The sequence below is a fragment of the Dermacentor variabilis genome, chromosome 3 (assembly GCF_050947875.1).
Source record: "Dermacentor variabilis isolate Ectoservices chromosome 3, ASM5094787v1, whole genome shotgun sequence".
In the NCBI taxonomy this organism is placed as follows: domain Eukaryota; kingdom Metazoa; phylum Arthropoda; class Arachnida; order Ixodida; family Ixodidae; genus Dermacentor; species Dermacentor variabilis.
The window spans coordinates 200,330,124-200,357,801 of record NC_134570.1 but is presented as its reverse complement, the minus strand read 5'-3'; the positions used below and the strand labels follow the sequence as shown (position 1 = coordinate 200,357,801).

The 27,678-nt window shown below is 48.5% G+C and overlaps 1 protein-coding gene across 8 annotated transcripts in view; it reads right to left on the bottom strand.

Annotated features, from left to right (window-relative positions):
• The window catches only part of LOC142576592 (uncharacterized), a 130,230-nt gene that overhangs the window by 55,304 nt on the left and 47,248 nt on the right, over positions 1 to 27,678 (bottom strand). For all 8 annotated transcript variants that reach the window (XR_012826878.1, XM_075686785.1, XM_075686786.1 and 5 more), the window contains exon 2: positions 10,598 to 10,705. Coding sequence is in view for 7 of the 8 variants with exons in the window: in XM_075686782.1 (XP_075542897.1) it covers positions 10,598 to 10,705 (108 nt within the window). In the remaining variant the exon portion in view is untranslated. The remainder of the gene's footprint in view (positions 1 to 10,597; positions 10,706 to 27,678) is intronic.

Genomic DNA, 27,678 nt, shown 5'->3' with positions numbered 1-27,678 from the left:
ACTACGTAGAATTTAATTTTTTAATAAATGTCCACATTAGGCGTAGCGGAAAGACTCAGACAGAAGTTAGAACCGACAACTGCCCTACCAATGCTTAGGTTGTCAATGCTGTGACGTGCCTACATAGGGCTCCCTGCGCGTGCGTCATGGCTTGCCGTAGAAACGGTAGTTCACCAAAGTCGCGTTCCGGTACCTCGTGTTTCCTACAAACTTGCCATTTTGCGCATATATGTGGCACACTTGCACAAGTTCAAGACACCTGTAGTTTTATGTTAGACAGCTCCAAAGCGGGGGTGCAGTTCACCTGCAATGCTCTGAAGAAATGCATGATTGACGGTGGCATTAGACGTCTTTCCACCACTGGGGCTTGATGAGACGCGTGATACTCTCGCGCCGCAGCCATTCTCTGAAAGGTGTGGCAGGTGCCACAGCACGTATTCTTTGTAAGACAGCTGCCTATACAGAGTGGCGCAATCCGTTTACAATGATGTAGCATTAAAATCACGAACGAGCCGTAAATGCTTGTAGCTGCAGTTAAAAAGAAACCCCGGTTGTCGAAATTTATTCCGCTTACCTTAGTACCCCTTCTCTTATGGACGAGGGCACGTATTTACAATAAGCTCTCACGATGTCATTGTTCGCATAAAAAAAATTACAGCCTATCCTCTTGCTGTATATACCACTAGCCAAGGCGGCCGGTCAATGGAACAGAACACATGCGAACGGAAAGATCCGTTACATCGGCGCGAGGTATTGCTGCGGAAGTAAGCCCTGCTTATAGACGACACGTGTGACAAGCGTAATGAACGAGAGTGTCTGGCTAAACGCAACCTTTTCAACTCAGTCATCACAGACCATGTGTAGCTCAGCGTCATACCTTTATGGTGAAGCAGCGCACTGACACGGACACGGCGAAGACACACAAGCAAAGACGACACTCGTGTCAATGCCTTGCTTCACCAGGAAGGTATAATTATTCACCAACTAACCCAACTTTCCACATTACTGTAGCTCCGCATCTACGGCTTTTTATCCTGCGTACAAAAGCAGAATTGCATGATCTCGGCCCTAACGGTATGTTCCTGTTACATGAACGTGAACTACCACAGAGGGAATCGCTTGTGATATTCGCTACCCCATCGAAATCTAAAGACGGATAATGCCGCTGCCTGGCGTAGGCTCCAGAAAGGAACTTACACGAACCTACACATATTACATCGCATACACCCCACAGCCTACAGGGAGTGAGTGAGTGAAAAACTTTATCAGCTCTAGATTCACTGGTCTTCTGCGGTCTTCAGATGGAATCGTCCATCTTCTAGCACAACGGTCGGTTGCCCTTAGTCCAGGGCTCCGCTGGATGCTGCTTCCAGTTGTGCTCGCCGAATCAGACCTTCTTGGTCGACCTGGCGATCGCTGGAGAGCACTCCCTCCCATTGCTCCGCACTCGGGTTTGGTATAACGGGTACCACGTCTATCTTCTGGCATGCCCACGTTATGTGATACAGCGTGGGTGTTTCGTGGCACCAGGGGCATTTGTCATTGTATTGTGTGGGATAAATTTTGCTGAGTACGTTTAGGTTCGGGTACGATCCCGTTTGTAGCTGCCTCCACGCGACAGAGTCCTCTCTGCTAAGGGAGTTGTGCGGTGGTGGATACCGCTTTCTGCAGCCCTTGTAGTAATTTAGTATCGCCGAATAGTCTTGGGGTACAGGTTCGGTCTCCTCGAGGTCGCCTATGTTGGATGCTCGGTATTAAGTGTACTCTCGAGCTATCCTGTCCGCCTCTTGGTTCCCTGCCACTCCCGTGTGTCCCGGCGTCCATACTATCGTATGCCTAATTGGTTCTTCTTTTGTTTGTCGTTCTGTTATGGGGTCTCCGGAGCGGAGTATGCGGAGCGCTCCGTGCCCTATTCTGCCGCGTAGGTAGTTGCGGCACGCTGTTTGCGAGTCTGTAAGGATTGTTAGAGACCGTTTAGACCGATATCCCTCCGCTGCCGCTAGAGCGACGGCCGCTTCTTCAGCCTCGACTATCGTACAGCCTTGTAGTGATGCGCTGGTGATCTCGCGTAGGTTCGAATCAATCACCGTTGCTACCGCGTTGCTGTTGCTCTGCCCCGCTGCTCTGGCGTACGTGGATGCGTCCACGTATACTGTCGTTTCTTGGGGTGCTAGTGTCTTTTGTAGGTATTCAGCCCTCGCTTCTCTGCGTGCTTTGTGTAGGTTGGGATCCATGTTCCGGGGTATGGGTGCTACTTTCAGTGTGTTGCGATACTCGTCCGGAATTGTTTCGGTCCTCTGTATCTCTTGAAGTTGATCGGCGCAGCCTAGTTTCTTCAGGAGCTCCCTGCCAGATGGGGTCTGCTGTAGTCTGCGTTGTTGGGAGACTAGTTGCACCTCTTTCAATTCGTCGAAGGTGTTGTGTAGTCCTAAGGCTAGGAGCTTTTCGGTTGAGGTGTTGTGGGGAAGGTGGAGTGCGGTTTTGTAGGCTTTGCGTAGAATCGCGTCCGCCTGTTGTACCTCACTCTTGATGGGATTGTAGTATGGAAGGGTGTATGCCACTCGGCTGACGACCAAGCTTCTGACCAGCTTGAGTGTGTCCTCCTTTCGCATGCCGTGGCGTCTGTGTGAGATGCGCGTGATCATGCGGGCCACTTGTAGGGTGGATGCCTTGAGTAGGGCGAGGGTGTGGATGCAGCGTTGGTTTGACTGTATCCACATCCCCAGGATTCTGATGAGCGTCTTTTCCGGTATCGGCTTCCCCTCGAGGTAGACGTGGAGCTTTAACTCGTCGCTGGTGGGGACTGTGCGGTTTTGCTTTCCTCTCCAAACTCTCAGCAGCTCGGACTTCTCAGTGGAGCAGGCTAGCCCTCTTGCTCTGACGTAGTCCTCTACGCAGGTGGCTGCCTCTTGTAACTTCTCTTCTTTCTGTCTGAGCGAGCCTGTGTTAACCCAGATGGTGATGTCGTCGGCATACATGGCATGGTGTATGCCGTCGATTTCATTTAACTGTTTTGCCAAGCCAATCATTGCTATGTTGAAAAGCGTGGGGGAGATGACCGACCCTTGAGGCGTCCCTTTGTTTGGAGTAAGGAACTTCTCTGATCGGAGCCCTCCGAGGCCAATCGTTGCCGTTCTGTTTGAAAGGAAGGCTTTGACGTAGCCGTAGACTCTCCTCCCGCAGTTCAGGTCGTTCATGCCCGTGAGAATAGCTTCGTGGCTTACATTGTCAAAAGCCCCCTTGATATCCAATGCCATTATTATATTCTCCCCACTCCTGGGGACGTTCCCGAGTACTTCTTCTTTGATTTGAAGTAGTACGTCTTGGGTCGATAATTTTGCTCTGAATCCAAACATGCTGTGGGGATACAGTTCGTTGTCCTCCATGTACTGTTGTAGTCTCAGCGTCACCACTCGTTCGTACAGTTTTCCCAGGCACGATGTGAGCGAGATCGGTCTGAGGTTCTCAATTTGCAGTTTCTTGCCCGGTTTAGGAATCATCACTACCTCCGCATGCTTCCACTCCTCGGGAACGGTCTCAGCTTCCCAGTGTTTGTTGAGAAAGTCGGTTAATTCTGCGACTAACTCTTCACTGAGGTTGCGGATGAGTGCGTTATTTATCTTGTCTGCACCCGTGGCTGTGTTTCTGGTTGTGTTTCGAATCGCTGCGTAGACCTCTTCTCGCGTGATGGGTCTGTCCAGGTTAATGTTTTCTCTTCCGCGGTAGCGCTCTGCGTAAGCTGCTGGGTTTGTGTCCCCGAAGCATTTAACGCGTACCTTCTCCAGGAGTTCCGAGTCTGGTCCCTCGAACTGGTGGATGAACTGGTAGATGGTTTTGTTGTTTTCTGCCTTGGTCTTGGTCGGATCTATGAGAGCCTTGAGGATATGCCACGTCCTCGCTGTGTTCAAAGTTCCGTTGAGGGAGTCGCTGAATTGCTGCCAATTTTGCCTTGCCAATTGCGCCGCGTACTCCTCTGCTTTCGCTGTGACTTCTGCGATCTTTATCTTTAGCTTCCTGTTGTATTTTTGTTTCTTCCACCTCTTGGTGAGCCCGCGTCTAGCTTCCCACAGCTTGAGCAGTCTGGCGTCTACCTCGGGCGTCTGCGTCGTTCGCGCGATTTCTTTGGTGTACTTGCGCTGTTTTTCAATGAGCATTTTCCGCCACTCTTCTATCGATTGGATCCCGTTCTCGGCGAGATTCCTATCGCATGCGTCTCGAAAAGCGCTCCAGTCCGTAATTTTTGCCGATCCCAGCTGACGCCTTAGCCTGTCCGAAGTTACTTGCGTCTTGAGTATGTAGTGGTCACTACCCAGGTTCTCTAACAGGTTCTCCCACACTGCTTGTTCCGCTCCTCGTATGAACGTGAGGTCGGCGCAGGTGTCGGTACTAACGCTGTTTCCGATTCTGGTTGGAGTGTCTGGGTCTGTGAGGAGGTTGCAGTCGGTGTTCTCTGCTGCCTCCGCTAGCGTTTTGCCTTTTGGGTTTGCTGTTTGGTATCCCCAGCTTTTGTCCATGGCGTTAAAGTCTCCTAGGATGATTAGCGTGCTGTCTTTCGCTAGTTTGCGTGCGCCATGGAAAAGCTCGTAGAATTTTGCCTTCCTCTGTTTCGGGGGGCTGTATGCATTTACAATAAATATACTGCCCCTCTTTCTTTTCTTCTTTGGTATAATTTCTACAATCACGTGCTCTACGTCGGTGTCGGCTATCCTGTCGTGGCTTATGGCGATGACTGCCTTGCTGACTAGGGTTGCCGTTCTTCCTTTCTCTTGAGTCTCGTAACACGTGTATCCTGCGAGCGTTGGTGTCGTGCCCGTCTCTTGAAGCGATATGATGTCGGGCGGTGTTTGTTGTGTGTGAATGCATTGTTGGAGGAGGCCCTGCTTCTTACGGTTGCCTCTGCAGTTCCATTGCCATATATCTAAGGTTTCTTGCTTGCTTAAAGTTGTACTGGCCATGTTTAAGCCTCGGTGTTGTTTGCGGATGTGTCGGCGAGGGATGCCAGCGCGGGGCGGTGGTAGGCCTTCTCTCTAATGTTATCGGTAAACTTTTGCTTGCGGATGCTGCTCCGGAGCTCTGTGACTTGTAATTGCACTTGCTGCATTTGTTGCTGCTGTTGCTGCTGTTGCTGCATCATCTGCTGCATCATTTGCTGAATCTCTGCTTTAAACGTGGGGAAGTCCTCGTTGCCTGCTTGCCATGGGGCTTGGGTTTGTACGGTCTGTGGCTGCGGAGAGCTGTTCGACCTAACGTCTCGCACTGCCTTCGTTAGCTCTGCTATTTGGCGTTCTAGCTCTTTCTGCCTAGAGCGTGATAGCTCTAATTCGCGTCTCAGCGCTATTTTCTCTGCGTCCTCCTGTCTAGGCTGTTCGCGGTTGCTGTTTGTGTTGTTCTTTTCGTTAGCTACCCCACCCGAGTGCGGAACAAACCAAGGGTTTTCGGCTCCCCAGCTCACCTTGACGCCGCCGCTCTTTCGGGTAGGCTTGTTCTTCGTCTTCTTCTTCTGCTGCTGCTGGACGAGTGCCTGCGCTACGAAGCCGCACAAACCGTATACCACATTACGTAGGACTGCAGGCTACACAACATAGAACACTACGACACGAACACAACGAGGGAGCGATGGGAGGCAGTGCTGTCCAGCTCGGCCCTCGACGACCTGCTCAAGCTCGTCCAGAGAGCTGAGAAGGTGGCACGAACCAATGGAGCCCTCGACAAAGGGCCCGGACCATTAACGGCTATTCTGATTATTATTTTAATAAAGTTTATCTATCTATCTATCTATCTATCTATCTATCTATCTATCTATCTATCTATCTATCTATCTATCTATCTATCTATCTATCTATCTATCTATCTATCTATCTATCTATCTATCTATCTATCTATCTATCTATCTATCTATCTATCTATCTATCTATCTATCTAATCTCTAAACCAGAACGAAAAACGTGACAGGCTGTACGAAAGAATGGCGCATATCGTGTAGCCGCGAACTAGGCAAAGCGTAGTTCGCTTTGCGTAGTAGGCTCTCTCTTTAAAGTAAAACATCCTTCAAGTCATCTGCTTCTCTTCGCCCTTGCATCTTTGTTCCGTTTCCGGTAATCGCGAAGTTATTACCACACATGCTCACATTCTCGATTTCTTTAATAACTTAATAGGCTGTAATGGAGATACTTAACGAATCTAATTACGCCAATTATTAAAATAAGAAAGCGACGGTTTTTGTTGCTGTAGACTGCATTATTGAAATATTTTTGATACTCTTCATGTTACCAAACTCTCCTCCAGTGGTTTCATCGTGCTTGTTCCTGACATTCCTCGCATGAATGCTTCGATCTAACAGCCGGATCGATGAAGTGCAGTTTGTGTAGAGGAATATCTTGCTCATGCTCAACCATCCTGTCGCGCGGACTCTCGACAAAGAGGGGTGTCTGAAGGTTTGCCCCCGAGGCCCACGTGCGATATTAGTATAAGGGTAGAAAAAAAGCAGCTGAATATAAGCACGCCTATACGTTTGAAATGCCATAGTCGGCGAGCAGTCGTGTGAGCAGGTTTCTCAGTGAGTATGGGAGCAAGCCACAGCGACTGAGTAGCTGGCCGTTTCCGCTGTGGCGTGGGCGCTGTTTGCAGCTCGAAATCTCATCCTGGCCCACTAGGCAAGTGCCGCGTATTATCCGTCTCGAGGCGCAGCTTTAGTTTATTTCAAATTGTGCCCACTTGAAGCCCTGCAAACTGAAGGACGCCGACATGTACTTGCCAATACACTCTATTTGCCGCCCAACTAGGATCGCTTCACCGTACGGATGAAATTGCGGCTGCTTCCGTGCTTTACGTCGCGGCTGTTTGCGCATGCTCCAAGAAGAATGCGCGTGTGGACAGACCGGCACAAGTGTCTCTGGAAGTGACCCGGACGGGCCCGCGACGGAAACAAAACAACAAGCAGGGAGGGATTCAAGAAGGGTTCCCAGAACTGGAGCAACAATCGAGACGAAAGACGAGAAGTTTCAGTACACTTCTCCAGCACGGCTGTTCATAGCACGTCGGCTCACTCGGGAGCAGCGCTTTGGCCAAACAGAAGCGCACATTCAGCGATAGAAGACCGCCACATGCACAGGGCACCTGTTTGAGTAGGTGCCGCGAGGAAAGCGTATAGGACGCAGCGAACACCGCCTCCGCTCTCGGACGTCGAACAACACCGCGACTGGCGATACCATATTCTCGCCAACAAAATACACGCACGTTCCCATGCCTCGGGACTTGAGTATGCGCACTGCGTCTTAGCGGAACCAAGCATCGGAGCGAGCCGAACTTGGCGGGACACAGAAGCATCGAATCAGCAACCGAACGTCCGCGCGGGCGGTGTCCCGTCTCCGAGTGGAGACGGTTGGCAAACAGGCGAACAATGGACGTGCCCGCCGGGCATCGCCGGCTCCCTGTGTCGTTCGCGCGAGCCCCGGAGGAGCATGGCTTCTTCGCGTCGAGTCAGCAGATGCTGTGTTAGTGCCGGGCAGCGTTTAATGTCGACTGTGGTGAAGTCGCTCCCTTCTCTGTAGTTTTGGACGTGACCCATATGTACGCGACGCCCATTCTTGGTTCGTGGTGGGCATTGGCGTATTTACGCGGACAGCCGCGGGTGAACGTACATATCTGGACATGTTCATCGCAGTCATCGTTACTAATTGCGTTTCTACCCCTGAGACGGTATAAATGAAGAGATAAATTTAATTGACATCATGAAACACAAGAAACTGGTCGTGACACCGCCAGTACCAATTAATATACACAACAGTTGATTAAACTAAACTAAAACACGGCACTCAAAAATAAAACAACCTTCACTAAGGAACGACACTGAAATCTTCTATCCATGGGGGACCAGCATGGAAATCTTTTTCTGGACGTTTACAGTATCTTAGTATGTTCTGTTCTCTTTTTTTATTATTTGAACTTCTGTTTCTTTTTCATTTAACGCGCAACTTTCCCAGATGCCGCCTCACTGCCTGAATTAAACATGCTTCGAATACCGCAGCCGTTGTAATTGCATCCATCGCCGAACAGCACATTGTGCGAACAAGAGGTTCAATAAACCCAGAATGAGGTTGCAGAGCCGAATAAACTAGACCTAATTTCCCCAGCGTAACACGTTCAGATAAAACAAACGGAACCACCTATGTGTGTTGAAGCTTATTCCGACGCGTCGATTGAACTGATAAAGCTGCTCAAGTTCGTACAGCTACATACAACGTACTGATACATGGCCAGCAACTTCCGATTTCGTTGATAGCGTTTTACCTGTGCAGAAATTCCAAATGTATTTTTTAAAATATTTTGTCGTTCTCATTGTATGACCGAACCGCGTATGGAATTATTACTGGATATCTCTGCATCACTCGATCCAGTAGAGAGGCCCCCATTGTTGGATCAACTCTCACCCTCCCACCCACCTGACGTCACATTATTATATCTGTTATTAGTGCGTGTCACGCCCACGAGGCACTGGTCCTCCGATGGAAGCAAAATTTCGCATAAAATAACAAAAATGTCCGCGCACAAATTCTTTGTTGTCTATGGGAGGGGTGAAGTACACACATTCGAAGTGCGCGTCAGTCTCAGCTAGAACTTTAGGAGGTGAAAATAGACATTAATTAGAAGTTTAACAATGCAACAAAACTATTTTATTCTATCTCTCAAGCGGTGATCACCTTCACAGCTTCCGGTTATGTTGACTGCAGCGTGCACAAATTTGCGCAGCACTCTCGTTTCATTTTTCATATGCGCGGGTGTAGTATAGGCAAAAAATATATATATTTAGGTTAGAAAACCGCAATTGTATTATTAATATATGCTGCCAATTTCCTTGCAAAGTCATACTTATAAATATAGTTATTGTAATTTCTTTCACTTACCACTGCTTGAAGAATGTTCATTATTTTATGCACATATGGTGATTAGGATAAGAGGAGTACACAGCGGGCGCCATCTACAAGCACTAACATCGCCTTGAATTGAGAAAATGGTTATAGAACAGAGAAAAGTGCATCTCTTTGACTAGTTTATTCGGCATACGCAGTGTGGACGTGTGTAGAGGGCCACTCTCAGCAGCGTCATCTCCTTTCAGCGCTCACCGTTATTCCAACTACTCAGGATATAGTCGGACATGCAGACTCGGCGCCGGAGTCGAGTGCGCGGCGAGTGCCAAGGTGCACGTGCGGTCGAGAAAGGGAGCGGCGGAGTGCGTCGCCGTGAACGCAAGCACGTCACGATGGCCTTGGCTGCACGAGGCAGCGGGAAGCTGGCTGGCAGAGGTTCGCGCGGTTACGGATGACAGTGGTGACGGGGAGAAAAGTGTCCGAGAGACGGCGCAGTGACGCCGGCGCGCGGCGATTCTACGCCGAGCAGCGCTTTCTCACGAGCGCGCGTCTGTTTGCGGCACGGTCGATGGGCGCGCATGCTGTGAACAGGCGCGAGCGGGCGCGTGTTAAATGCCTGGATTACCGGGGTCGACGCGTAGACGGTCTCGTGCGGACGCGGCGTGCCCGTGGCCTTCGCCAACCGCAATTTCGTGTAAACGTGCGTGCACCCGGCATCTCCGATAAACGGTTACCAACTAACACGGACAGAAGGGGAAAGGAAAAAAGAAACACATTTTTTTTTTTGCCGATGGCTTGCGTTTTGTTGAGCAAGCCTATACATATTCGATGGTCTTGTGCCGCGAGCTCCGCACACAAATAAGCAGGCGCCTGGCAGACAATGTAGTCGCCCTAGATAAACGAGGCGCAACATAACTTTCATATTGCCACCAACTAGGGCTTGGACGACGGCGCTCCCACCTGGCGCGGCCTTTCCCTTAAAATACCGATAGTGCAAAGAACGACGTCTCCTCATTTTAACTCTTTGTCATAGTGGCAGAAGTGTGTGTGCAGAGCATCGGAGTTGATCACTGAGTCTAGTTTCCACTTTTGGTCTTTCATGTTCTTGAGTAATTTGTGTTCTCGCCTAATAGTTGTCATCCAAAAAAAGTACTGCAGAATACGTCTCTAAACAACAGCTGTAAAAATAATGGAGCAATTTACAGCCAAGGCAATGTTCCCAAGTTTCTTTGCGCATGTTGCTATGAGTATGCGACATTACAGGCGATTCTAGTGCTGCTCAGCGAGACCTGGCGCCAGCATTGAGCCCCGTTGCGACATTTATCTTCTCTAATCTCGATTTTCGATCTAATTGCTTATCAATCACTCTATCGCGACATCTATGCAGGGTTCGGAGCGGCCATGGAGCTACAATAATCACGCTGGCTCCGGTTCACAAACACGGAGCTCCCATCTTTATGCCCTTTACAGTACGCTCTTATATATGTTCTTTGCGGCGCAGTCGGACAACTGAAGGTCCGACTAAACCAAAAACTTACCAGGGATTACTCTGAGAGTACCACAAAGTTCAGTTTTTCGTCTTCGTTTTCGTTTTCTTTTTTGCGTTTTTGCTTCCCCGAACAACACCTGTCCTTTGAGGCTTCGGCACACCGGCAACATCGACTGAAAGCCTCGCCTCAGAAAGAACTTGGTCTCTAAAGCCAAGTTGGTTGCGAGCGAAGTGGCCTCACCTCAGCAGTGGTGGCGGCGAGAAAGAGGAGAACGCAGGCTGTGATGAACACGATGTGCTTCATGGTCGTCGTTGAGCTGCTGGCGAAGAACAGACCCCGGCGTACACTCTGCAAACGAAAGAAACAAAGCGCACGTAAGCCGTTGCCGCCGGGGAGTGCGCACAAAGCCTTCCCTTTTTATTTTCCAGTGTAAGAGCCAGCTCAATGCGGTATTATTACTTTGAACTGCTGTATCCCGCGAACAAGTATTTTTGGACCAGATGCAGCATGTCCCTTTAAGGAGCAGTTTTACGAAGAGCCTTCTTGAAACCAAGAACCAAGGCGGGTCCGGGCCGCTGCTGAGCCCGACGTCGTGCGTTCGATTGCGGTCTGGAGCAGCCGCATTCCGACGGAGGTGGAATGCAAATCTGCCAGTGTATTTAGGTTTAGATGCACGCTATAGAGCCTTCGGTGGTCAGAATCAATTCTGAGCCCCTTCACCTGCGGCGTCGTTTACTGTGAGACTTCGGAACCTTTCCTTGCATTTAGGCCAGATGAAGACGCGTGCTGGGCGCGCCAGCTACATTATTACGTCCAAATACCGTGATCGAGAACCGATGCAGCAGGCAAATTTTACTCACTTGCTCATTGCTTCGCACTGTGACACTTTTCTTTTTTTATATGCGTAATAGATAGGAAACATTGAAGCCTTTAGATGACACCAGCGACTCATTTTCGCAAAGAACAAATACATGCTCAATATGAAATAATAAGCCGGCACTGAACAAAAAAAAAAGACGTAACAGCACCAAGAAAGTCAGACCGTGAGGCGACATAAATGCACTAAAACAGTGCACAACAGAAATCATCTTAACGTGAACACAAATTCATGTCACATAGGTGTAGAAGAGAAAAAAACCCACTGAACAGGTCACACCTAGAACGTAAAATCAGTTCACGTGAACACAACGTAGACAAATCACAAAAGAGATTGCGTGAGACGCAGTATACATGGGAATCCGCCGGATTTCACAAACTAGCGATTGTATTCACTAGACCCTGACTTGCGACTTGACCAACCATCCGGGCCCTCCCGTTGTGAAAAACATTTAACGCGCCGCCACCGTTCGGGTGTCTCATTCACGAATGCTAACTCACTCCACATCGAAATGACCTACAGCGCCTGCTGTCACTCTTGAAGATGTTATGAAATTGTGGAACAATCTCTGCACCACTGGCAAACCTATACGATCCTCAAAGATACGCTATGCGTTCATCGACCGTTTAGGAGGCAGATTTTGATCGGAGATTAAAGTCCTCAGACTTTCCCCGCAGACCAATATGATACACGAGGCTACCAAAGCGCCAGTGACTATCCGAGAGATTGTGGCTGCACTACTTATACGTGAGTGAATATTTATACGCGTGTGTGCGCACAATCACCATTCCTTCACTCTTTCTGTCGTCCTTTCCTTTTCGCTCCGTGTAGGGTAGTGAATAAGACGCTAGCTTGCTCAACCTACTTGCATTTAAATAATTGCTCTCCTCTTCTCTCTGGGGAAGCCGACATCAACAACTTAATTTCAAATTAAGAACAACGCTACGAGAAAAACGAAAAATCGCGACGCACTGCGCTTGTGGCAAGTGTTTCAAACTTGTCAGGTCGGCAGGAACACAGCTATCACTCGTCAGGTTGCGCCGTGGTCTCGTGCTTAGAAGGACGGGAATCGATAAATCAACGTTCCACTTATCCTGTGCGCGTGTTTTCCTATCAAAAAGGGGCAAAAGTGAATCATAAGGGTCGAAAATCAGGTCACACAGCTCAGTCCTATTTGGGCATTGCTGTCCCGAAGGTATCACGAAATACTTCGTGTGCGTGTGCACAACGCCTCACACATCCCCACTGTGGGCTCGCGCAGGTGCGCTTCGCTTTCGTGAGCGCTGACGTGCTCCACACTAAAATACTTCCACTCAGCGTTACACAGAGGGCTCAGTTAGCGGGCTCATTGTTTCCAACGTCATACCCGTAGACCTCACGGAATAGCAAGGCCCTCCGCCGAGTGGACAAACTCTGATGTGACAACCCCATGAAATGGTCTATTTCACATAGGCTTTACTTATGCGTATGTTTTATAATACAAATAGTTATTTCGCTAGATAGGATCACTGACTTGACCCAAGTCGAAACCAACGTACAAATTCGTTAAGCCTACAAGCCCGGCCTTAACGCCAGCCATAAGAAAAAAGTAGAACGAAAAGAGAACATAAATCGGTATAGTGCTGCCTAGATAACTCTATTTTCATAGTAAGCACGCCATCCAGGAAATTGCTTCTCTTGAGGAGACACATTTTTAAATTCTTCTGTTATGTAGAAACACTGCTTTTTTTTTTTTCATGCGCCAGTTTTATGTCAGCCGATATTTTTTTTTTTTTTTTGCTACACTATATCACCTGGGTGGTTCATCGTCCGGTTGTCGCATACGTAGAAAGAATTGGACAGACAAAAAACCCTAAAGAACAGGCAATTAAAACGGACGGAAGCAAACTTCGGTATATTTCAATCTGAAGTAGCACATCACGCGTGCAATAATTTGATGTCAAACCTATTCGGAGGGGGGGGGAGCACTGCTCTGTGGTACGGTGCATACCGGACCGGTTCCTCTATTTTAAATGAAACTTTCTTCGAAACGAAAACACCTCATTCACAATAATGTTAAGCATGAACGTCGCGGTCTATAAATAAAGCTTGTAGTACAATGCCCCGTTTGGTGCCAACCGTATGGCGCGTTCTCAATATATCTTTCGTGGAAAAACGGGAAGGCGAGCATAACCGCTTGTTCTGCTCCCGCCGAAAGCGTCACCTGAAGCACGAGGATAAACACAGAAACGACGATACAATTCTCGCCATCCGTTCCCCTCCGGGGACGTGTCCATAGTTTGCTAGCCAATGTGTCTCGTTAGTGTCTTGCGTCGGTCGCTCCCTTTTTGCACACTTTTCTTCGGTCGCGTGCAAAATATAGGAACTACTTTCGGCACGCCATCGGGTTATCGCGTGGAACGATGACGCCAATAGAAACTCGTTCGTTCCTTGATTCTTTTTGGGCATCAGAAAGGAAACTCACTTGATGCACATTCATCGTTAAAAAAAAAAAGAAGATTATCATCCACCTGAATATGCCACGACGCTACAAGGGAATACCATTCCGAGAAACCCGTAGAGGTTTCCTCTGTAGTCTCATGCTACATTCGGGTAGACGACAATATTTCCTTGCGTGGTTTTTCCTACACCTTTCACGATTCAGGCGAACTGATTTTCCGCATTCAACTTCTCTGAGCTTTCAATTGTAGATTAATTTGCCCTCACTATGGGCGATGATTACCTCATATAGTGCAACGACCTCCCCGGAACTGCGTTAGTTGTGGGTTACAATCACCGAACAGGACACGTTTTGCCTCAACTGCGGAGGTTTCTTTCCGAGAAACCCACACTGGCTTCCTTTGTAGCTTGGTACCGAATTCGGCTGCAGGACCATTTTCATTTGCATAAACTATCCTCCACCTTGCGCGATGAATTATTATGCATCAAGTCAGAGCCTTCGAGGATATTCTTACTCTTTCAGTCACGAATTTCATTTAGCTTCCGAATTTATGCATTTTTTTCTGAACACAGGACGCGAACATTGTTTATTTATTTATTGATTTATTTGGGGGGAGCGAGGAGGAGGAGGGGAGGGGGAAGGGACCGGTAGGTGGAATATTCAAGTCTGTTCAAGCCGGATTTCCCAATTACTAAAATAATTCTATTGGGATGCTAGATTTATATGGGATGAAAAAAACCAGAAATTATTGTTGGAGTCAGATGTGCGCACCAGTTATTATTGAGATGAAGAACTTTTCACGCAAGAAAAAAAGAACACTAATTATGACCACGAATACACAGCACCTTGTCGAACGTCTGTTCAAACCTTGTATTGAACATCGTTACTTACCTTTAAATTCATTTATACTCTGTGCTCAAGTGACCCATCACATTATGTTTGGGTAACAGAGGGTTACGCTTACATTCAGCACAATGTTCAACATATTGTTACGGGGTCACGTAAAAAAAGGGCAGATTTACAATATTTACGCATCGAAAGCGACTGGCCCTGCCACAACGAAGATGGTGGGCCGGGCTACAGCTAGTCTTTTTTCTTGTCTGGCCCAGTGCAACTCCTTGACGTTCCTACACAGGAAAGACCCTCCTAAAATTATGCTTCTTGTCATCGCTACTGGAACCACTAAATAGTAAGGTATGTCTCTACATGGAGGCTTCATGACCGATGGGGTTACTATCCTTATATCTCTCTAGTAATTCGGCCCATATTATTGCAACGCCCTCCTGAATGTTATTTCGACGCATTTTTCTACTTTTTGTCCGTGCAAAGTCCACGCCTGGCGAAGTCGTGCACGGAGTCCGGAAATACAGCCGTTAAATTTAGAATTAGGCTGACCGATTGCAATAGATGCACTGATCATATCGGGTAATCTGTTTGCATTGCTCGACTGCCAGTAATAGGTCGTCAGCGGCATAGAAAAGAAAAAAAAAAGGCTCATGTACGTGAAAGTGCTGAATATTGTCGGTTTAATTCCCACTGCCGCTCCTGTGCGGCTTACGTTTGCCATACATCCTGGCGTCGGATAATTATTTTGTGCTTATCTCTGCAACGGCTGCGGTCATATATTATTTTAGTGCGTACTGTGCACTCCGATATAGCCTTCCGTAGTTGTGCCCGACCTTGCAAAGGGAAATCTCGTAAATTGCCAGCCATAAAACCTCGCCATTCTGTGGATATCCCCTAACGGGCCGAAAACGTTGGACACTTTCGTTAGTCGTAAAGGGTGACTTCCCCGTTAACCTACACATCTAAGTTCCTTCCAAAAAGAAAACAACAAAAAAACTTTTTGTACATGCTTTGTGGGGCCAAATATAGACATTCTGCAATGTAAAAAGAAGACACATTAGGGCAAAAATAAATTATTCCACTGTTTTAATTCGAAACGGCCATGTGTTCCACGGGTGACATGGGTGAGTGTTGTTTTCCACTTCTGCTGTGTTACGCGGCAAAGGCTACAAGCTCACATTGTAAGCCGGTGCCCATGACCACCAGTTGGGCATTATCCATCACTATTACACCTAATAAGTTATAGTATTTGGCAAAACACCATGTTTGAAATACGAATCTTGCGGAACAGTGGTCAAACAACGAATGTCGCTGAAGCCAGCGTTTTGACAACAGGAGTTGTATTCGTCAAGGTAGGAACTGCTTTTATGGATCACCATGTTTTTTTTTTGTGTGTGTGTGTACGCGTAGCTTGCTGTTCCCCGCCTTGAATTTGCGAGACGTGTAAGATAACCGAATTAAATTTTGCAAAAAAGGGAAAGCAGAGCTTCTGTCTTCTCTCAACCGTCCAACAAGTATAGTTAAAACCGCAAAGAAAGAACGCGTTTTGAGGAGGCAATTTGTAGCCCTCCATGGTTCTCGTATAGCGATCAGCCTTACCACTTAATAGGTATATATGGTTCGAAGCAGATGCACACACGCCCATACACACGCGCACTGGTGAAAACGGACGCTTGCTAATATTGGGCGAGAACTCGTACGCCTTCGACACATCCACACGCTCACCCAGTATCCCGGGATGAAAATTTGCTCATTTTGGTTTTGCATCTTCAGGCAAAAGAAGCGAAAACGTCGGCATAGGGATACACCACTTTCGCTCTTTTTTGCCTGAAGTCGCAGAACACGCATGTTCCCGCCAAACGAATGGCGAGATTCCGCGCCTAGTTTTATGCGCGCCCACTCCCAGGCACATGTTTGAGCGACACATCCGCGCGTTTAAGCGCACGCGCAGAGATGGAAAGGGAAAGCGCACCGCACAAATGCCGCTACCTCTGCGTGCTGCTGCACACCCTGCGGACGGGAGCAGCCGACGAGCAGCGCCGCGACCCGGCGATCGTTAGGGCCGGAATTAGCCGGCGGCGAAGACAGCGGCGCACCGACCCGTGACTGCGCCAGCGTAGACAAATGAAGTCGCCGGATCGGCGACAAGACGTCTTTACGACACCATCAAAGACGGGTAAAGAAGAAGCTACAGGGGTGGCCTAATGGCGCCCGCCGCGCTGGCGAAACTACACCGGGCCGGCTACAGCGTCGTCATGCTGAGCCAGAAAGACGAAAAACGCGCTCGGGTCCCCGCGTAGTTCTTGCTATGCGCACAGAGCTCGTATATCTGGCAGCCAGGTACATGTTGTCGGCTGTCAGCGATAAAGCCCACGGGGTGTCACCTGCAGCGGCGCGGTTATGACATTCCCGGCTTCGTTCTTATTTTTTTTCGTCATTATCTCCTTTATTCGCCGTCACAGTGGCCAGGTTACGGGTGAAGCCCACATCCACATGCTGGGACAATAAAATGCGAGACGTTTAATGAGTTTCCGTTCCTCCGTGCACGCTTTCTTTTTTCATTAAAATGACTTGCGATTTTCCACGTGCCCTGGACTATAACAGCCGCACAGCTATTACGTAGGAGGCGCTAACGTCGCAATGCACATTAGGCTCGCCTATAGCAGAAACGAGCTGAGTTTCGAATAATCATCCGCCTCAATCCTCCGAGTCACGGGATCTACCTAACCACGCCTTATTCGACTCCGCTGCGGGAAAGGTCGTGTTATTTTTTTTTTCCCTCACGCACAGTAACCACATCGTGCACATTTATAACATCGCGCTTGCTTACGAAGCAGAGATAAGCTTGCCTCAGAAAACACCGTCTAATGTCGCTCGTCAATCATTTCTCGGGGGCAACGAAGAAAGGAAGGAACGCGCGCAACCCGAGCGTAATCGTCGGAAAAAGTTGTCGCCCCTGTCAAGCGCCGACGGCACTTTCAATTTCGCAACTTCAGTTTCACTTCTTCATGAGCCCCGCCCATTGCGCAGTGCAAGGTGGGAACGACAGAGCAGAGAAGGCGGGTGCAAGAGGGAGCGGAGTGATGCTCTCGCGAGAGTCGCGAAGCGGAACAGAACTCCGTGGGAAGGAAGACATTCATCATCAGAGTCCCGCTAGAACTATACTTCCCGGACATGGGTCGCTTCTGCTGTGTTGCCTTCCTCAAAAACATTTACTGTCACATTATTTTCCATGTCTGCCTTCGTCCGTGCAATAACGCCTTGCCGCAAAATAAAAACGAGGGCGCCAAGTGTCACTAAGGGGGACGCCTACGGGACGCCAAAATTAAAGAAATTACTTTAGAAGAATGGATGCAGTTTAGCGCTTATTTCACTGACGGTCGTTACAGCTTAAGCTTGTCGTGGAGCTCTATAGTGCAGCCGGACGCTGTGCCGACGCAATATCGCCTGTAGGGAAGCGCTCGAGTAACTGAGCTGAAAAAAGATTTTGGGTAGATTCCCGTTTCGTGACTGGGATTACAAGGAATCGCTACCGAAAGCGCTGACACATCGCCTTATCCGCTTAAGCTTTCCTTTTTTCTTTAATCCGTTTTAGCGAGCAGCATCGAGTACTAGCTTGGACCGGTGGCTGAACAAACGGACTCGCTTGACAAGTCTTGCTCACGCCGTTGCTAAGCGAAGCGTAATTTTATAAGTGTTTGATTCACTCGTCGAACAGTGCACTTCCTCGACTTTAAAAGAATGATATGACTATATACTGGAAAGGCGCACAAATCTGGCTTTCGCGTCTAGCGACTGTCATTGTCAAGTTATTGAACTGAACTTCTACTAACAACATTTCAGCAAGTCTAAAATGACGTTGGTCGCTATGCTACCGCAGTTACTAAATAAATGCTGAGCTCACTGATCTGACACTTAATACATACTTCGCGGTGTTTAAGTATAGACCCTGATTTCTAATGGCCCTTTCAGCGATTGTTGTTTTTATATTGTGACTTTAATATGTTTTTGACGAGCACGCAGACAGAAAATAATTGGCATCCTACTTGCAATGACATGTGCAGCTGACAACAGAGGAAGTAGTTAGCTCATGTATCTGCGATTTTGCGGTTGTCGGTAAGCTCTCCAATCGTCGTCGTCGCTTCTCCCGACACAGCAGCGCTCCGGAGGACAGCGTAATTTGGGTCGCCAATGACGCTTTTCCGTATAGTACAGGAGTATACAGCGAATACCTGGTATTATAATTTGAATGATTTGGTCTCTATAACCGCGAAAATTGACTGTTTATTACATGGTGCTCTGCAACGTAGTTATTGCGGCTTTTCTTTCTTGTGGGGGGGGGGGGGGGTGGAGGCATTGAACAGGGCACGACATTAAAGACATGGATAGAAACTTGCTGCTTAGCTGCTCAAAGAATTATTGCAAATGTTCCGCGCTCGTAAACACGCCGCAATGTTTGATTTTGCGCTCACACTTTCCGTGAAGCAGCCAATACAGAACACTAAAAGTTGCCGTCACGACCAAGAGCCGGATGATGGAAAGAAAGCAGAAGCGCTTCTTAACGCTATTGTTCCTAACTATTATCAGTATTACGGCAGCAAAATGTTGCGCCACGATATGCGCCGGGAGCATTAACACTTATTTTCTTTTTACGATTCGGCATGCGGCCATACAGAGCGCATCGCAACTTCTTTGTCGTTTCTTGAAGAAATTTTGCGTTGTTTTAAGGTCTCGCAACGTTTATGAAAGGCTACCACGTGGTGTGGTACTTTCACGCCTATTGCATTCATGAAATATGTTGTTTTTTGCGAAGGTAAATCTGCAGTACGTATAGGGACTAATGTAGAGAAAAGAGGCAAATTCAATTGTTAAATAATTTTTCATTCGCTTCGCGATTCTTTCAGTTTGCTTTCCTTTTTTTTTCTCAAAACAGTCTTAAGAGACGTGAATGATGGGTCTGTTCCAAATAGCAGCAAGCACCTGTACTCTCCGGTTTTCTGTGGGCAGCCACCATACAAGACCCGTATGCGTCCTGACTTGGGCGGTAACAGGAGACGGCTTCAGAGGGAAAGCCATCAATCACGTGACCGTGGGAGGCACTTCGTTGTCTTGCGAGGAGATCTCGAAAGTGAGCGGCGCAAGGGCCCGCGTGGCATGCAGCGGGCGACCCTGGCCCCTCGCGTGGCTGCAGTGTCAAGCCATAGGTGGAACTGTTGATCGGGCCAGAGGCGCCACTACATGACGCGAAAGCAAATGTGCCCGGGTCGTTAAACTGCAGAAGCCTGTAGACCGTCCTCGGTTTCGACGCCGACGAAGCTGCATTTCAGCCTGTGGTACAGTAGCGCAGCGTTTTGGGCGAGCTGGTATGACATGACGGGAAAGGACGAGGACACAGAAAGATGTGGTGTGCACAGCGCCTGTACGTACGATGTCCTTTTGTGTCATCGTTCTTTCGCGCACCATAAGGCTCAACCTAAAGTAGACCGGTCGTACTGGTTCGGAGGAAGTGGGCTTCGGCCACTAAGCACTACGTAGCGCGTTTGGTCCGCTGCCGCATTCTTTTACGAGAAAAATGCAAAAAATAAATCGCTCACTGTTCTGCGTGTTAAATTTATAATGCCCGCCTGGGAAAATTAACCCGGGGCCGTCCACTAGGCGGCGTCCAAGATTGCGCAGCTGCAGAACGCTAAACACGGCAATTTACTGCAATATTTCGTAGACTAAAATAAACTTCGTAAGCAATGTACGACTTTTATATTTCTTGAGGTTTCCATAGAGAATTACTCATAATAACATTCCCGCTCAACTTGGCGGCCAAAATTGAGCTCCCGGACGTCTCGTTAGGCGCCTGTTGGTCACAGGCAGCTGACACAATGGCAGAGCCGCCGGACAGCACAACCTGTACCAACTCGTCCAATTTTTCTTTTCTAAGTTCATACAACGAAACTGGCAGCAGTTCCTCGCCAAATCTAACGAAGTCTAGAACTAGGTACGTCTTTACAAAAGAAATGAAAACTTACCGATTCTTTTCTGGTAGGGTTATCTAGAAAACAATATTTCTTGATAACAATAAGGAATAGCTGAAGCTTAAAGCTGAAAAAAAAATAACTAAAGCAGAACCACACACATAACACTGACACGCACGACACACCGTCGTCGACACACCGTTCGAATAGGACATCTCGAGGCAGGGAGTTAAACCGTGGCAAAGAAAACGGAACAATTACAAGCGACGGTCCTCGAAGGTCGAACTGTATATTTACTGCTGTTCGTATACTTACAGCAAAACTGCACTCACCAATTTTTCTTTTTTGTTTCGTTTTCTTTAGGTGTCCTCGTGTGAAGAAAAGCAGGCTCGAAAAACGTGACATCTAGATGTCACTTTTAGTCCAGTGTGCCAGCTCCCAGGTGGGCGCCTGTCTTGCGTGCAAAGTCCTAACAACGTCTCATAACGGTGCGCACTTCAATGCTCTTAGCTCTGGTAGTTTCCGCACTTAAACCATCGGGCGCCTTGTCACGTGGTCGGAACTAGAGTTATGTGCGCTGTGGCGGAGTTCGTATGGATTCTGTTGCTGCTGTGGCAGCACATATTTGGGCGGGCAGCTCAGTGGCCTGGCAAGAGGGTGCATCGCTCTGCCCCTTGGGAATCAACATCTGACTCCAAGCGCCATCTTTTCAAATGTGGATCACTCAAAGCCCGTCGTTGACTATGCAGGTTTAATCTTGTCGGATACAAGGCTATAAGCGTTCGGGAAAAAATTTAGTGATTACAAGGTAGCACCTAATTACGCTTACAAAAGATATTCACTCCTAACGCCACGTTCACCTGTCAGCCTCCGTCAATGCTAAAAAAGAAAGCCAATAAACATATACACTAGCGGTAAAACGGAGCAGCAGAGGTGACCGATTTTCAGAGGAAGCATTCCTCCAAGTATTCACGATAAGCGATGTGCCGCCAAATCAGAGCAACACCTCCGCTGCAAGAGTGGGCTCTCGAGCTGGCCCGGGAGCTTAATATTGGTTCTGCGGTACTTGCGCGGACCGTACTACACAGGTAGGGCGCTCTAGGCGGGTGCGGGTTCTTATTCGCAATCTTCGTCGGAACCGGTGCCAGGAATGCGCTCCCAAAAGCAGGAAGCGGGAATTACGCTCAGGGAGAGGCGGCTACCCGCTGACACGTGTGTGTCGCCTAGCGGCGATGCTGGTACGAGATTTTGGGGCGAACGCGGCAAATAATGGAACGTTCTCGGAGGGGCCAACTTATGAATATGCGAGAGACTGGTGCTGTATTATGTGCGTGCTCAGGACGTTGATGCGAGGTGACCGGAGGGTCTTTCAGCCGCGCAAGAGTAAGGAGCTGCGCCAGAGGTCATGCCGTACAAGAAGAGGGATTACGAGCTGAGCTTTACGCCTAATGCCACAGGCGATCACACGATGTATGTCTACGCCTGCCTTGAGCTACTTCTTCTCAACTAACATATTCAACGCCTCAGTGCCCCACTGAGAAAACATACTCATCCCAACAACTAATTACAAAAGCATTTGTGGCATTCAATGTGCAAAGAAAGCAAGAATTTAATATTATAGTTAGTTTTTAGCGAATGAATTCGTCGTATATGCACGTATTTAATGTATCTGTCCACAGACGGCGAACCAACGCATACTGAAAAACAAGAATAAATCAACAGCAAAAAGAACGCAGGCATAGAAAGGTGGTTTGTTCAAGGTGTCCGTAGGTGCCGCTCTAAGGGACAATAACATACAACTGGAGCGACTGGTGGCGCACGAATTCGTGGATCCGTGCTACTTGGTTTACTTCAGTTTACCTAAGAGATCTGGGTCAGAGTATGCTTGGAAATTCGCCCCCAACTTGGTCTCGCTTTTTTCACTTGACTCCGGTAGATTGTCCTGATTATGTCTCCTTAAGTTGAAAAGCATTTATCTCTCTCCCTCAATCTCTTTCTTCACCTCTCTGTCTTTTTTCTTTTCTTTTTTGCGTTCCTCCAAACGGGGAACGTAAGTGTAGAACTTCATCAGACCCTGATGACGTGCAGCGAGGGCGGCTTCGGCTTCGTGCGCCCGTTTCGTAAAACGTGAAACGGAGCCTCTTTTTTTTTTTCTGCTACGATAATCAAAGGGAGGTACACAACAGATAGAAATGGCACGTTATGTTACCGTCTCGTGCCAAGGCTCATTACGTGGCGGTGTAAAATCAAGATGTATGGAAATCATTGTGCCGCATGATTGTCCGAGAAGGCGAAGAGGCGCGTGGTTCGGCTTGCCACTGCTCTGGAAAACAGAAAGCTAAGGTTTTTATACCCGCCTAAACTTTGACGGCGTGTGAACTCGTACAGAAAACTTACTGTCAGTTCGTATTCTAACGTACGTGTGCCAGTCACCCTCAAGCCACGTGATTCGTCTTGTATGTGCAGTGCGGCTGGCGTTATTCTCTTTAGGACAAACTTCACGCTGTTGCCGCGCAGTAGGACACGTCGTGTAATCATGTTGCAAGAAGGAAAAGATTGTGATAAAACTAATTTAAGACAATCACGAAGGAGAAACACCTCATGACACAAACTAGCGTAACATAACCAACGTTCGAGAAGGAATGAAATCACAGCGCTAGACGAGCCTTCCATTGCAATCTGCAACACAATGACGGCTCGTAAAAAAATTCACTATGTCATCCAGTGAAATGCGTGCCTCGAATTAGCTGCAACCCTTAGAGGATATATGGGTCTGACATTGGTTGGAATTCAAAGCAAGCCTCTTGAAATCAAATGAAGAGGGATCGAGCAAAACATAAAGAACGAACAAAACGGAAACGCTGTCGAGAAAAAAACCATCTTCAGCGCCGCGGCAACAAACCGTCGTGTCTTTCAGTCCGCCTCCGTCGTCTCTTACTTATACCGTCTCTTACTTATATAAGCTTAATTAGGGTTCGGAGGAGTAAAATCCCTCCACAATATCTCCGGATGAACGCCGCTTGTTTCTTCGTTGTTATCGCCGCTGTAACTTACGCGTGGAATCCGTGCTATCACCGAAACATACGTGCTGGGCGCACGCACTAATCCCTTCCGGACTTAGAAACGTGCAGCCTCTGTGTTTGCTCCGCTAACGCGAGCTCATCTACGGCGCGACTCGCGCGATTTTCGCCTAATTGCATTTTGCGCGGACAAGCACCCTCGCAGCGCGTAGGGCGAGTCCCTTGTTCTCGCTGGACGTCTCGCACCCAGCACCCGGGCAAGCGTCTCTCTTTCCGGGGGGGGGGGGGGGGGGGGGATTGTGTACAACGTCGCGCGCCAGTCCATCGTGCGAGCCTCCTTACGCGACATCGAAGTGAAAAAGAAGAAAAATAAGGGAAAAAAATGGAACCCCGAAAAAACAAGCACGCACCGAGCAATATTTTGCCATCGCCAATCGCGACCACACACCACCGTTATCGCGGCTCCAAAGCTGGTAATAGTTTGCTCCAGTCGCGGCGTGAAGATAGGCGCTCGCCTCCGTTTAAAAAACGGTTGTGTCGCAGAAAGGAGCGAGCAAGAATAAGAAAACGTGAAGCGGGACGGCTATCGACATGACGCCGAGCAATTCATGCGCATAACTGCGGAGCTCACTGTATACCCGCAGGCCGTGTGGACCTTGTCTGCCGTCTTTTGTCGATATTCTTTTTTTTTCATTGCTTACACAAACACACCCACGCCAGAAAGCGCATGCGCTTACGCATCCTGAAGAGTTAGGGCGTCTCCGCACCGGCGTGGACGCTAGTTTCTCGGAAAAACCCGCAAGCCACGTGTGGAGCCGCCATACAGAATCGCGTAAAGCCACGACGCAGGTCTTATCGCAAGCACGCAGGAGAGCAGCTTCACCTTAAGCCTGACGCCAGTTTAGCACGTGGACGACACAAACGCAAAACTGATTCGACGATGCAAACCACTAAGCTTCGCTTCCATCGATGCAAAGGCGGGAGACGATGCGCCTTTCCAAGTCAGTCTGGCCGCGCCTTTCTCCCCCCGTAAGTCAGCGTTGTGTTCAAACCCGAGGGAGGGCTCGGCACGTGTTAGAAAGTCACGGCTGAACGAAACAACTGAGCATGCACTTTGCCGCGCACTCGTTGCCAGAAGCTTATCGAAGACGGGTGTACACGCGGGTGTCAGACGAGTAAGACGCGGATTATAGCGTTATCGCGCCCACAAGGCGCACAACAAGAGATAATCCCCGCCCGCGCTTGCACCACCGTCTAGCTTCCTCGCATTTTATTCTCCTTGATATTGTGCCAGCAGCGCTGGTAGCTTGCTCCCGTGCGCGGGCTGTGGCCGAATTTGTATTCAAACAAATGTTCTGGAGAACTTTTCCACGGGAGCACTGGCTTTACCAGGCTTTCACTTTTAACAGCAGCTTCTGCTCGCCTACAGCATCCAGTACCTGAAGGACAACGCGTGTAAACGCTTATACAAGACTCGCTTAGTTCACTGATGCAGATCGAATGGTTAATTGCTTGTGGTAGCGTTTAGGAGCAGATAATTAGACACCCCACCAAGGAATTTCAGCTTGAAGGTTCCTGGTGACATGGAAGACAATGGCACGCAACCCTCTGTCACCAGTAGATACGAACGGGTGAGCGCTTAGCCAGTGCGGTGTCGCAGTTTTCTCGCAAACAGTAGGAGGAGGAAGACCCTTCCTCTCTCGGCTCTTTCAAATCCAAATGATTGCCAAGCGTTTTGCATAAACAATGCTTTGCTTCTCACCTCAATGAGCGTGACTGTGCGCACCTTGTGAGAAATAGACACCCTGAACAGTACACATTCAGATGTAACCTGCTCACAGATTAGCGACGTTCCTTGTTAGAGCTAACGTTCCAGAACGGCGGTTAATTATTGACCATCGCACTCAAGTCTGGCTCGTTATTTAAGTAGTGATAGCGTTGGCGTAGGCTATGCCAGGAAAGCTCCTATTCTCATTGCACACATGGTAACGTTTCACGAAGATATGAGAGAGATTATGATACATAAGGGACTTGCTCGCACCAGAGGAGATCAGACTGGTCGATAATTATTTCACAAACAGCGAGTTCCGCCAGGGAATTTCGTAACTAGCACCCAATCACACGTGACCGGTGATGAATCGGGAGAACCCTGTTTCTGTCGGTGGGTGCAAATGACAGCCGACGCCGGGAAGGTAAACGGAGAGTGCCGATTAATTAGCAACCCGTGCCTAATGACGCCCCACTCGTAATTGGTTGGTCTTCAACGACCGCCTGACGCAGAAAGTTCGAGGCATGGAGAGCTCCAAATGAGACCGGCATTGTGCGTGCAGCTCGCGGTGCACCAGTGTTGAGCGCCGTGCGTGTGTGAGCGCACGAGGTTGGTGAGGACGCAGTGTCGCGTTTTGATTGGCCTGCCTTCATTCATTTTTTTTTGTTTTTTTTGTGTGTGTTCGAGCTCCACGACGTGAATGTAGGATTGGGCGAAATCAAACGAGCCGAAGTGGCCTACGTCGACGAATGTTTTCGTGCATCCCTATTCTCGAAGATGCCACGTGCCACATAAGCACGCGATATACAAGTACGCTTCAGTCCATTTGCGTTGACGAGCAATCAGCCGACACGTTTCACATCCTTTTCACGGACGACATTGACAGCCACGAAGCGTCCGGAAATTCTGCAGAAGTAGAGTGCTGCTCGCAGATCCGCGTCTGTTTGGATCGAAGACGAGTGCGAGACAGCTAATTTAAGCGTATTTTCCCTATACCGCGCAATTCGCATGCAATGCAAATAATCGAGGGAGGACATCAAGAGATTGTGCGCCAGATGTTTGGCGGCAGCGTTTATGGGACACACACACGTGCGGTCACTGTGGCGTCCTGTGACGTGTCGCAGGAATGGACCCCTTAATTAACAATTCTGCGATTGCAGGGTGCTCAGATTCCGAACAGGCTTTTCTCAACGGTTATTGCAAAGTACCAGTGGTAGCTCAAGTAGGAAGGAAGCCTACCTGACTATAACTTCCGTCTTCACACGCGTCACTGTGGCAGAAACGAGCGTGCGGCACGAAATTTACGCTGACGAGATGCTGGGCACTCGCACAGATCGCCGAGAAGATCCCGTAATCGCTCTTATGAACTGTTAGCGCCGCTAATCTATGCGGTTTTCCATCATTAAGCTGCGCGCGTCGGGATCAAGTCTCTGTATACCGAACACCGGAGAAGCGCCGCAAAGTGGCGTAGCGGAGTCACCGCCGGCGCTTAATTACGTGCAGTAACGACCGGGATTAATGGCTTTGCTCGGCAATAAACGAACACCCTCCCCCCTTCTGACGCCCGCGCTTCCTTCGAGCTCTTCTTTCGTGCTTGCGTTTCCTCTTCCTTCGTTGAAGTTCGACTGCGCGACTCGGCGAATTAGTAGCTAAGCTCTCTGCTCGTGTTCCTTTCCTTATTGAAGGGGGGGGGGGGGGGGCGTTCTTGTTGTTTTCTTCTTTGGGTTCCGCCACTTCTGGTCAATTAAGGAGGAAACACGAAGTTTAAAGGTTATCGCATTGGTTCGTTGTTGCTCGTTAGTTTCCCGGTATATGGGATTTTTTTTTTCGTAACAAGGGTGATTATTTCTCGTGTTTTTTACTAACGGGCACAATTTTGCAAGAGAAACAATCTGTACGCGTTGTTACTAGCCTGTATAGCTCATTGCGAGAACCTTTGTATATGCGATGAATCGACGAAATCTGGATTCGGTAAAAAAATTGTTGGAAGAATGTTATAGATTCCAGACGAATAATGCGAACATTAGTTGATACATGATAACCAGGAAACATGTGGAACCGTACTTGCGACTAAAAACATAAAAAAAAGAGATCACTGCGAAACGAGAATGAATAGTTCCTAAAAGCATTAACTTCAGTTATTCTGAAACGAAATCCACTTTTTCAAGCCAGTTGCAGGAAACTATCTAAAGATATAAAAAATGCACAGCACAGACAGAGAGATCGTATGAAAAGCGAATACGGAGTTGTCTGGGCAGCCTTCATACGGTATCGCATATTTGAAATGGAAAAGTCAATTCCCAAAGGAAACCTTCTCTTTCCCTGCTTCCCCCCCTTTCTGGGAAAAAAACTGCTCTGCTTAGATAGAGCAAATATCGGCAAAATAAGGCCACAAGGCAACCGC